This window comes from Ailuropoda melanoleuca, chromosome 1 (assembly GCF_002007445.2).
Source record: "Ailuropoda melanoleuca isolate Jingjing chromosome 1, ASM200744v2, whole genome shotgun sequence".
In the NCBI taxonomy this organism is placed as follows: Eukaryota; Metazoa; Chordata; class Mammalia; order Carnivora; family Ursidae; genus Ailuropoda; species Ailuropoda melanoleuca.
The window spans coordinates 64,550,820-64,563,752 of NC_048218.1; the positions used below are offsets into that span (position 1 = coordinate 64,550,820).

The 12,933-nt window shown below is 44.1% G+C and overlaps 1 protein-coding gene across 4 annotated transcripts in view; it reads left to right on the plus strand.

Moving 5' to 3' along the window:
• The window catches only part of PARP14 (poly(ADP-ribose) polymerase family member 14), a 43,566-nt gene that overhangs the window by 9,462 nt on the left and 21,171 nt on the right, over positions 1 to 12,933 (plus strand). For all 4 annotated transcript variants that reach the window (XM_034659497.1, XM_034659495.1, XM_034659496.1 and 1 more), the window contains exons 4-7: positions 2,399 to 2,638; positions 4,870 to 5,106; positions 9,233 to 11,535; positions 12,602 to 12,838. In XM_034659497.1, the coding sequence (XP_034515388.1) occupies positions 2,399 to 2,638; positions 4,870 to 5,106; positions 9,233 to 11,535; positions 12,602 to 12,838 (3,017 nt within the window). The remainder of the gene's footprint in view (positions 1 to 2,398; positions 2,639 to 4,869; positions 5,107 to 9,232; positions 11,536 to 12,601; positions 12,839 to 12,933) is intronic.

Here is a 12,933-nt window from a genome sequence, read left to right on the forward strand (position 1 = left end):
TTTACATCGGAGTCTGGGGATGTACTGTATGGTGATTAACATAATATAATAAAATAAAATTAAAAAAAAAAAAAGAAGAGCCTGTAGAAGAGAAACATGCAAGAGCAGAGAGATACTGGTCACTGTGGTCAGCAAATTCTGGCTTTTTCAACTCTGTATTTCCAGCCTGGACTCTCTTCTAAATTACGGACCTCATGTCTGATCTTCCTGTTGGAAAATATGTTGGAGCCACCGTGTCACAGCCCCCTGTGTCATCTTCTTCCTCAAACTGGTACCCTTTCTGGCTTTCTTATTTCTCTTGAAGTACACAGCCCGTCTGCCCATCACCTACTGGAAACTTCAATCATCTCTCTTCTTTAAGCCTTCACGTATGTTAGTCCCAGACACTTAATCAAAATTTATTTTTAAGTTTTCCTCATCTGTCCCTCCCTCATGCCAGACTGCCATTATTACCTCACAAATCCAACATGGCAGGAGCCCCCTGCTTGGTCTCTCTCTATCTGATGTCCTTCTCCTTAAATCTGACCAGCCCTTTTACTATTGCTAAATACCCTGTCCTCCTTATCACAGAAAACTTCCACAACTCACCGTTACTACTGACTGCAAGATAAAGTCCACACCACGTTCTAGATGAAGCCAACTTTTGTGGTCTCATTTCTTATATCTACACCCAAGTGCTCCTTGAGCTTCATCAGTCAGACCACCATTTCCTAAATAGTTTGGCACAGTCATGGCACTCTGCCTGTACTTCTGTGGCTCACAACCCCTTCTATCCTACTTCTATCTAAACTTTAGAGAGCTGTCAAGATCCACTCAGCTTCTCCTTTTCCTAAAGTCTTTCCAAGGCAGCCCAGTCCCCTTCTGTATCTCTCAGACTTCTGGCTGGGTTGTTGATGCTCTTTATTTGGCAGTTAACCAAGCCTCTCTTGTGATAAAGCTTCTAATAGTCATAAGGTTATAAAACTATGTTGCTGGAAGGGCTCTTACCATTGAGTTCATCCAGTACTCTTTTGTAAAGAGTCATGCCTGAGGTCACATGGCTAAAGAGTGGCAGAGTCAGGGGTTGAACTCGGACAACCTCACCCCCAGCTCAGCAGTCCTTCTGCTTTGTCACACCTGTCTCATTGAATGCTGTGTTATTGTTGAATCCTTAAGCTATTTTTTATTTGGTATGAGTGCATGGTGTTACATCTTGCACGTAATAGGAGTATGTGTCAGGGTCACCTAACTGCTGTAACAAACATTCCCCAAATCATAGGTCAGTGTCATCAGCAGCTGGGGAAGGGGGAGTCTAGACTGCTTCAGGAATCCCAGGTTCCTTCCTTCGCTTGACAAGATTACTTTTGATATGTGGCCCTCCAAAGTCACTGCAAAGGAGAATGGAAATTCACATAAAGGGGATTTGTACTTGCCAGGTGTGGAAGTGCAGTTCACACTTTCACCCATATTCCATTAGCTACATGAACTTGGCTGTGGTAAGTCTGGGAAATGTTGCTCTGAAAGAAAACAAAATGGATTTAGTGAGCACGTAGCATTTTACTCTGCCATGATAAACATTTACAAACGTCAGTTCCTTTTGTCATTTTTCTTGTATACCTCCATTAGAAAATCTGTAAGTCCCTTCTCCGATGTGTTCTGTATGCACCCCTCTCTACACCTCCAGTGCCTTGAACATAATAAGGGCCCCAATTGAACAGTCACTCACAAAATGTCTAAAGATTATATCATGCTGCGCTGGGCAAGCATAGGGTGGGACTGACCTGATGCATAGATGGAACTCACATAGGGCCAACAGTGGAGTGAAACAAGCTGGCTGGGAGGACTGCTGTTCGGTGAGCTTGATGTATACGGACAGCTCTCTTGGCCATTTTGCTTTCTGTGTGTGTTCCTTAGTCATTCAGCGAGTATCCTTTTTTTCTCTTTAGTGATGAAAATGTATTACTTTTCAAAGCATAAGGTGTTACATGTCATGAGATATTCTTGCTTTCCTCCAGTGGCCCAAGCAGTAAATCTCCAATTCTGCAAACACTCTTAAGCTTCAAGTATATACCAGGGGCCACAAATACAAGGATGAATAAACATGTCACTTGCTTTTGAGAAGCTGAGTTCAATAACTATGATAAGGTGCTTGATGGAAGCATATGTCAAAGGCTATGAAAGACAGGTTCCTCAGGGAGACAAGGCAGAAAAGGGCATAATAAAAATCAAACTTAACAATAATAGTGAAATGCTGCATTTTATTTTTAACTAAATTAAGCAAAAAGCCTTCTCAGCTCTTTTTTTTATTTGACTTAGCCAAGAGATTGAAAAGGAAAGAGGACAGTGTCTTATGATAATTCGCTAAGACCATGATAGATAAATGTAACATCTTGTACCTCTTTTGTCCTTCTAAAATCAGATGTGTCAGAACCGGATATAAAACTTTCTCCCAATAGAAGATCAGAGAATATGGAAGATACCTCAGAAGAATGTGAAAATACTTCCTCTTTGGTCGCATTTGAAAATCTCAAGGCAAATGTAACCGATATAATGTTAATCTTGATAGTGGAGAATGTAAGTGGCCTGTCCAATGATGCTTTTCAAGTGGAAGTATTACGAGATTTTGACGTTGCTGTAGTTACCTTTCCAACGCATATGGGTAAGATCAAATGATTCTGCATTTGCCAATCTTCTTTGTGCCACACTTTGGGGTTTGAGACACCCAGCTAATGGAATGTCTCTGAAAGCTTGACTTTTTCTCGTAGCTAGTAAGAAAGGGCTCCGGGTTAATATAGATGCTTTACTATTTTGAAAGAGAAGCAAAGTTTTTTAAAACTAAATTCTGGTATGTTCAGTAAGTCAGACTTCATTGTGTAAGGGTGTGTGTGTGAGAGAGAGAGAGAGAGAGAAAGACAGAGACAGAGGTTAACACACCCAAATAGAAATCTAAAGTCTAAGGTTGTAAATGTGATTCCAAGCAGAACAATCAGTATTTTCAGATGCGTTATCTCACTGGGAGAAGTAAATACTATCTGTGTTACCAAACTGGGCTTACTGGAATGTAACAATGTTGATAATAGCAGACACTCATATAGGGATACTGGAAGTCAGGTACTGTGCTAAGCTCATCATATGTGTTAATTCATCTGTTCCTTTTGGGATCATTGTTACTACTCCTCATTTTACAGTTGAGGAGACCGTCGTGCAGGGATGCTAATAAATTCTCGGATTTGAACCCCGCAGCCCATCTCTACACAGCCTCTTCTCTTCTGTCCTTTACCATATATTTCCTTAGTGCTTTCATGGCTGTTCCACATGCAGGAGAGAAAGTGCATGTGATTCAGGAAATGAGTGCTGTTCAAGGTCCGTGTGAGGAGTCATCTCCAGAAGGACCAGGCAGTTTTCCAGTCCGAGTCCTCGTTATTCCATGGCTATGGCAGGAGGATGGTCATGAAGTCAAAATTCTAGCTCCACCATTTGACCAATTACCTGAGCTTGTCCGTTACTCCTCTCTGTGCTTGACTTCTCTCCTCGATAGAATGGAGGAAAAAATACCTACCTGATACAGCTTCTAAGACGATTAAATGAGACAATGTGTGCAAAGCTCTTAATATAGTCCCTGACACATGGTAAGGACTCAATGAAGGGAGCGATTCTTATTTCAAATTTATAATTATTTCTTATAAAGGAAGAACTAAGTGGACTTGCTTTTGTTCATTAATCAAAAATCTTGAACACCTCCTATGTGCCAGGCACTTGTTTAGGTGCTGTGGGCACAGAGATGAATAAGCCTTGGTTCCTGCTCTTGAGGAACTCCTGTGGAGTTGGAGACCCATATGAAAATGAAAATGAAGGTGGGAGAGGAGAAGCCGCCTCCCTCCGCTGTGAACGGCAGGCTGTGGGGAATGGGAGGAAAGGGGACCCAAACAAGTCGGCTTGGTTTTGCCTTGCTTACTCCCTTCTATGAAGTTTATACTCCAGTGGTCCCAGTCTCCAAGGTCCCCAGTACACTCTTGTTTCCTGCCACTGCCCTTCTCTCTGCCTGAAATATTTCCTCCCCTAATCTATCTGCTGAACTCTTCTTCATCCTTCAAAACTCAGATCAGCAACCACTTACTCTGACAGTCCTTGTGGGATTCCCAGTATTTATCTTCCTGTCTCATCAGATCCTGCAATAGGCCATTTGTGTCCCTCCCAGATGGTGAACTTTCAAGGACTTGTTATATTCATCTCTCTATCCCCAGATCCTAGCACAGTGCCTGGCACATGGTGAGCCCACCATCATTATTTATTAATTTGAAGGAGATAATCAGGCTGAGTTCTGAAGGAGGAATAGGACCAGGTTTTAAAAAAAGTCAGAGAAGAGCATTTCAGGTACAGGTAATTATATATACCGAGGCAAAAGAGAATAGGGTTTTCAAAATAATGACTAGTTTTTGTGGCAATATGGAAAATTAAATGAATGCTGGAGAATAACCAGAGGTGATGTTTGGAAATTAGTTTGGAGTCAAATAGCCAACCAAGCGCATTTTAAGCCTAGCTAAGGAGCCTGAACTGATGCCTGCAGGTAACGGGGAGCCACTGTAGAACTTCCGAAAGGAGAGGAGTGAGGAGATTCATATTGTAGAGAGAGCACTCAGGTAGGACGTCAAGGGGGGCTGGAGAGAGCTGTGCCTGCAGGAGGGACACAGCTCAGCAGCAGAAAGCCAGGTAAAACATTCATGTGTGTTACTGTTCAGAGACTGGGAGTTGTGTGAAATTGTCATATAGAAATGAAAATCTTGCCTCTAGAATTTGAGTGTTTAGCCATCTCCTTTATCTCAGTTAGTATTGAGATATGGGTATGATCGTAATTTTCTGATGGATTGATTGATTGATTTTGATTTGTAGATGCTGTGAGATTTGTTGATGACTGTGCCAGGCACCACCCAGTGAAACAACTCCAGCTTTCTTGGAGACTTCTGGAAGTGACAAAAACAATCAGGGTGGAAAACCTGCCACCTGGTGTTGATGACTATAATTTGAAATGTTTATTTGAAAATCCTCAAAATGGAGGAGGAAGAGTTGCCAGTATTGAGTGTTTGCCTGAAGAGAATTCGGCTCTGATTGAGTTTTTTGACAAAAAAGGTAATATCTATGAGCCTGATTTTGTGAACCTACCTGACATAATCTAAGCCATTTTAGCAGATCTCAACAGTTATCAGTTGAGTTCTTATGCATTCTATTTTTTATTCATAAGTTTCACTACAGATCCAATTAGTAACCTTGCTCATCTGGGATATGATAGTTAATGAGTCCAGTGATTTAAACTCTAGAGAAGCAGGGCCGAGTTTTGAAAGATATAAGGAGATTCTCTCATGAGTCTCTATCCTACAGTGAAAAATCCATAATTCTTAGAATCTTTGAAATACCGTATTAAAACAAATGATCTGTGTTTTAGCTGTATACTTAGACATTCTCACGTTAATTCCAACAAGGTTAGGTAAAGAAATACTCAGAAACACATACACTTCCTATGAAGTATCACTACTCCCCCCTTTCACCCATCAGTCTCGTCATTCAGAAGTTAATAGGGGTGGTTAATGGCGTCCAGTGGATGCCTGCTGGATTGTTCCCTGCAGCAACTCAGTGAAAACCTTGTTCAGCTGAACCTCAGGGAAACACTTCGGAGGGTTTTGTAGATATTAGATTGCCGGTTCTCTGAGGCATGTACAAAGTCAGCTTGGAGATCCCACTCGATGTTCAGAGGTGAAGGCTGAGGAGTGGGAATTAGGGGGCCAGCCTTCTTAGGGACAGAAGGAACAGTAGGTTTGGGATTAACAGGGGAGCATGAGACAGGATCACGTGGTATTCCACCCACGGAAGATAAACTGCTCCTCCGTGGGGGATCCATGGAGGAAACTGCCTTTGGCTTTGATGAGTTGGGGAACTGGGGTGAAGGTATGCTTTGGATTAAAATGGAATGAAAGGCCTAGTGTTCTTGGGCAGGGGGACAAAAGAGGAGCTTCTGTCACAATTTCTTTAAATCTCCCTGAGCCTGCGCTTGGGCACAGGGAGGGAGCTGCATAAGTTGCCTCCCCTGAAAGTGAGCCTCCGGGGGGGCTTGGAACCTCTCGAAGGCCTGGGCCAGTTGGGTGTGTCCTCAGAAGGTCTACATTATACTTGTATGACTAATACTAGGAACCATTTAAGTAGGGTGGTTTTATGCAGAGCCACACCTGTGAGCAGCAGGGCACTAGGGCACTCTCAAAGGCTCCCCTTCTTCCTGACCTCTTTGTACCATCTGACTGCATTGACTGTGCCTCCTTGTCTAACCTCATGAACTCTTCTCCGTGGTCTGAGACACACCGATTTTCCCTTTCTTTCTGTGGCTGCTGCTCCTTATAATTACGACTTACATTTGCATAGCTCTACAGGGTGCTGCAAAGTGCATTCGCAGACACTGCCCTGTGGGCATTGCTATTACCATAATCCCTGTTTTACAAATGAGAAACAGGCACAGAAAGGTCAAATAACTTGACTAAATTTACACAGCTAGTAAGTGACAGAGCCAGGATTTGGCTAGTCTGGCCCCTAATCTAGGCTCTTAAACTCTCCATTCTTTCCCAATCACCTGCTCACGTATAACACTAATTTTTCTTATGGGCTATTTCACCACTTACAACCAGTTATTAGTAAGGTGGCCAGCTGTAGTTAAAGCTGGATTAAAGACATAATATATTTAGCAGTCTACATTTTATGTAGATTATTTGAAAGGAATACGTTAGGCACTTACTCTGGAATTACTTTGTTCATTTTAACAAAATCTGATTCACAGAAAGGAAAAGAACTCTTATCTAATTCCTACTCTAGGTAAGATCTTCTGCTGTGTTTTCTGCCACAGTAGCTTACTGAATCCTAGTAATGCTATGCATATAGTTACTTTTTCTTGCAGAGGAGGAAACAGGTTGAGGAATTTAAGGCACAGTAAGGTGACACCTGTGGTGTTTCTTGGGTCAGACAGATCAGAGTTCAAATCCTGGCTTTGGTGCCTACTAGCTTTGTGATCTTAGGCAAATTACTTATTTTTTTTTTTAATTTTTAAGATGTTATTTATTTGAGAGAGAGAGAGAGAGCACAAGCACGGGGAGGAGCAGAGGGAAAGGGAGATGCAGACTCCTGGCTGAGCAGAAAGCCAGACTTGGATCTCGATCCCAGGACCCTGGGATCACAACCTGAGCCGAAGGCAGATGCTTAACCGACTGAGCCACCCAGATGCCCCTATTACTTTACTTATTTATTATTATACATATTTTTTAAGATTTATTTATTTATTTTAGAGGAAGAGAGCACAAGTGGGAGGGGCAGAGGGAGAGGGAGAGAGAGAACCTCAAGCAGACTCCACAGTGAGCTTGGAGCCTGATGTGGGGCTCAATCTCACAACCCCAAGGTCACGACCTGGGCCGAAACCAAGAATTAGACGCTTAACCAAAGACACCACTTAGGGCGGTGCCCCTATATATATTTTTACTGATGTGTAGTTGACACAGAATGTTACATTAGTTTCAGGTGTACAACATACTGATTCAACAACTCCGTATGCTCTGCTCACGTGTAGCTCCCATCTGTCCCCATACAGCGCTATCGCCACGTCGTTGATTCTATTCCCGGTGCCGTACCTTTCCTCCCTGTGACTCATTCATTCCATAACTAGAAGCTTATATCTCCCACTCCCCTTTATCCATTTATCACAGTGGCTGCACCAACTTACGTTTGACCAACAGTGCACGAGGGTTCCTTTTTCTCCACATCCTCACCAACATTAGTTTTTGCTTGTCTTTTGGCTACTAGACATTCTGACTGGTGTGAGATGATATCTCATCATAGTTTTGATTCGTCTTTCCCTAATGATTAGTGATGTTGAGCACCTTTTCCTGTGTGTCTGTATGTCTTCTTTGGAAAAATGCCTATTTAGGTCCACTGTTGGGCAAGTTACTCTAACACCAAAGCCTGTTTTCTCATTTGTAAAATAGAGCCTTCATTACTACTTGCCTCAGAGGAATTTGTGAGGATCAAATGAAATTATACCTGCGATGTTCTTGGCACGTGTGTGTCCTCAGTACACGTTAGTGGTCACTGGTTCTGTCTAGGCTTGGAGCTGGTACAAAGCCATGTTGGGTAGTTCAAACGATGGGTCTTGGCCTCTGAAGGCCATGTTCTTTTCACGATGTCTGGGTCCAGGCCTAGGAGACAATCATGCACCAGGTGAAGTTATTTTTAACATCTTTGTACAAGGATGCTATTTTAATCCAAGTCGTTATTGGAGTCATTCTCTTCCTTCTTAGACCCTCTGTACGTGTCTAATAATTGACACAAGGGGAAGAAGAGTACCCCCCCCACACACAGACACATACACACACACATCGCACCCTAGGGACCGCCCCAGTAGAAGTGGCAGGAGGGGGATTATAGCAGGACAAAGGGGAGGTGCAGGACTTACTGAATCCGAGGCCCCAGGGGCTGGGCTCTCCAATGACCATGAAGTGATCTTGTTTGGAACCCCTGGTAAAGGGGCAAGAGCGTGGGCTTTGGGGTTAAATAGACACTGGCTCAAATCTTAGCTGAGACATTTGTCCTTTGCATCACCCTATTTGAGTTACTTAACCTTCCCAGCCTCAGTTTTATCATTTGCAAATAGGTGTGATAATAATCATGTCTCTATCTCAAAGGGTTGCTGAGAGGCTTAAATAAATAAATATACGGAAAGCACTGAGAATGGTGTCTGATAGATGGTCAGCTCTGATAATTATTATCATGCGCTCCTCTTAGAGGTATTAGGGGAATCTAAAGCAGCTCTGGAGCCTAAAACTCAGACTGTACAAGAAGCAGCGAGTAGCATGATTCTTATGTGAGCTTTGCTTTGAGCACCAGAATATTCTTTGCACTGGGGCAAACATTACCACCCTATTTGTGAACAAATTCTTATCTATTTATTAACCTGGTGGTGATATATCAGTGTTACCAGGAAACAGAAAAATAGAATTTACTTAACAGAATTTCAACATAGAGTGATCTTGGTTGGAAAGTATTTCATTAAGCAAGGGATCCCTATATCTGAGCACTTTGAGAGTAGTGCTGCTTTTTAATAGCATGTTAGAGCATCAAAGTTCTACGATCATTAGGATTTTTTTCCCTAATAGAAAAGTTGGGGTTTTTTTTTTCACTTGAAACATATTACACTGGGATTACTTTATTTTATTTCTTTCCTTTTAAGTGTTACACACCATCATGACCAAGAAACTTGACCTCAATAATATGCCGCTCTCTGTGTTTCCATACTATACCTCTTTGGGCACGGCCTTGTACGGAAAGGAGAAACCTCTGATCAAGCTTCCAGCACCATTCAGAGAGTCATTAGATCTTCCCTTATGGAGGTTCTTACAGGAAAAGAAGCATCTGATTGATGAGATAAATGACGAAGCGAGACATTGTCATTGTGATCTAATATGGTCCAAACACAGTAGTGAAGTTACCATCAGACCTGCGACCACATTATTCTGTCTAGGTAGACTGAGAATCAGGAGCTGGAAGGAAGATGTTTCCATGGCATTCTCTAGCATCAGGTCTAAATATAAAGTTACCCCCTTTAAAGTGGATCCCGTAGTGTGGGACACCATAAAAAATAATGTAGAAGATGACAGGATTTTGATTGAATTTGATACATCTAGGGGGATTGTAACCTTAGTAGGAAGATCAGAGGATGTACAAAACATTGAGCCACAAATCAAGGAATTAATAGAAAGTACCACTCAAAAAATTAAAAGAGAAGAGCAAAGTCTAAAGGAAAAAGTGGCCATTTCTCCAGGAAGGTATTCTCTTTTGTGCCACAGCGACGTCCTGGAGCGTCTCCGCACTGAGTGCCCAGAGATGGAGATTCATTATGATGAAGCTTCTCAACACATGTGCTTGAAAGGCCTCTACGCAGATGTGTATAAAGCAAAGTGTGAAATACAGAAAAAGATGTACACCATGGTTCAAAAAAGCATCCAGCTTCCCCCTGAGATTTTCCAGTTTTTGCAGAAAGGAGACTGTACAGAATTCTCTAAGTCTCTTTTGATGGCACAGAAGATTCTTGCAGTTTATGAGCTAGAGGGTACAACTGTTCTCTTAATCGGCTATTCCTCTGAAGTCCTATCAGATGCTGAAAAGCAAATGGTCAGTGCCTTAAGTTATAAGCGCATCAACATTGAAGACAGAGAAGTTCTTAATGGCAAGAAGTGGAAAGGGCTCACTCACAGTTTGCATAAGAGACATAATTCCTCCTCAAAGACTGTAATAATCAATGAGTTAACTTCCGAAACCAAAGCTGGGGTCATCATCGCGGGCTTTGTGAGAGAAGTGAATGAGTCCTATAGCTTGCTTTTTGACTTTGTGGAAAAACACACGAAAATAGAGAGATTGATTGAAATAGAGCCTCCCGTCATCATTGATTATTTAAGGATAGAAAAAAACCCATTCTGGCAAAAGATAAAGAGGACAAATGTTCAGGTAATTTTCAATCTTGAGAATAAACAAAAAGGCATTTTACTAACTGGGCCAAAGGCCAAAGTCCTGGAGGTCGTGAACATCGTCAAGCAAGCCTTGGATTCCGTCTGTATTGAAAGCGTCCATATTGATAAGCCAGGAGTCCGCCAGTTCTTCCAGGAGAAAGCACAGTATTATAAAAGAGAGGTGAAACGGTTGTTTGCATGTTCCATTGACCTACAGGAGAATGGAGGGGAGAAGGAGGGAGGCGGCACGGATGGGCAGAAGTGCTTGTCTCGGGTGGAGGTGGCCCCAGGAGTCTCGCTGACGGTGCCGCAGAGCAGCTTGTCTCGGGTGGAGCTGGCCCCTGGAGTCTCGCTGACGGTGCAGCAAGGTGACTTGACCCGGTTTCCCGTCGAGGTGGTGGTGAGCACCGCCAGTGAGGACCTGAAGCTCTGTGGCAGCCTGGCTGCGGCGCTTTCCAAAGCAGCCGGCCCAGAGCTCCAAGAGGACTGTGACCAGATAGTGAAGAACAGGGGCAAGATCCTCCCTGGCAGTGCCATCATCTCGAAGGCAGGAAAGCTCCCCTACCGCCACGTGATCCATGCCGTGGGGCCGCGGTGGAAGGACGAGGAGGTCCTGATGTGCCTGCTCCAGTTAAAGAGAGCTGTAGAGCAGAGTCTGCGTTTGGCTGAAACACACAGGTGCCGGTCCATAGCCATCCCTGCTATCTGTTCCGGGGCTGGTGGCTTTCCCTTAAACCAGTGTGTGAAGATGATTGTTCTGGCTATCAAGAAAAACTTCCAGTTTAAGTGGGATGGACAAACCTTGAAAGAGATTTACCTTGTGGATACAGCGGAGAAGGCTGTCCAGGCCTTTGCAGAAACCGTGAAAACCGTATTTGAGGGCTCCCTGCCTCCTGCGCCTTCCCTGCCCGGTTTACCGCAGGCAGTCCAGCCGGTCTTGACAAACGCTCCCGGAAACAGACCAATTTCATTGTCCCAGGGAAACCTGAGGATCCTCCTGGTGAAAGGAGATGTGCAGAGCGCTACGGTGAGTGTCCCTTCTGTCCCTGCCTGCGGAAGACCCACCGCAGTGCTGCGACTCCAGACTAGGAGCCAGGGGAAGAATCCCATGCCCTCCCTCCCAGCCTCAGAAGCCGTTTCCTCACTGAGGCCATTTCCCCACAGAGAGTGGCCACTCCACTGTGGGACCTGCAGGTGTCCTCAGATCGTCAGGTTTCCGTAAATGCGAAAACCCACAATACTAGCTTACGTTTATACATGTATGCTTTTCTTTTAAAGATTTTATTTATTCATTTGACAGAGATAGAGACAAGCAAGAGAGGGAACACAAGCAGGGGGAGTGGGAGAGGAAGAAGCAGGCTCCCAGAAGAGCATGGAGCCCGATGTGGGGCTCGATCCCAGAACGCCAGGATCACGCCCTGAGCAGAAGGCAGACGCTTAACGACTGAGCCACCCAGGCGCCCCATACATGTATACTTTTTTAGTGCCTTTATACCTATCACATTTTGGCAAATCTAAGGTTAATTTCCTGTCAAATTTGCTGAGGGCAGATACAGAAAAATTGGAGCATTTGATGGGGGCAGAGGATGGGAATCTTGTCAGTGGCGCCGAAGCAGGGTGAACCACACTAAGCCTCGTTGACGCAGGCAGGGCAGCTTTGAATATCACTTGGGCACATTCCCTCTCCTCTCTTCTCTTGGTGTCTTCATCGAGCCCAATTTAGAAAAGCTCTGTCAGATCAAACCAGTCTGCTCACAGCTCAGACCTACCCGCTTTATGTTCACGCTGGTCCCCTCCCAAATGACTGCCCTGCCTCCCTCTGCCTGCTGCCCTGATTCCTATTTCCCAGACCCCACAAGCCACTGCCTCTGCACTCCTTCAGTATACTATTTATATCTCGCTTTATATAGCTGTTGTCCCTGAGTGTTATTTAAATAAGTATCTAGGAACACTTTGCCTTGGGTGGCATTTCAAACTCTGAGATTAATCATCATCGTTTCCCCCCTGTAGTGCCAAACCCAGGGGCTCAAATATAGTGATCCTTGATGAATGCTCTGTGTTAGTATCTGAAACAAATTGGTTTTGTCTTTAAGGTCGATGTTCTTGTCAACTCCATTCCCATGAATCTCCAGCTTAATCAAGGGCTCCTTTCTCAGGCCCTCTTGGCAAAAGCTGGGCCAAAGCTCCAGGAGGAATTGGACAGAGTCGGCCAAGACGTGGTTGTTGGCATGGGCACAGTTCTCCGAACCAGTGGACAAAACCTGCACTGCCGCCATGTGCTTCACGTCGTGCCTCCGGACTGGAGAGACAGGTCCACGCCTTCATACAAGGTGGGGCCAAGTTTTAGGTCTCTGGGAAATTGGGTCGCCCTTCGGACCCTCCTCTCATTATAATGTAGACTGGCCTCTGTCTGTCACATTATCAG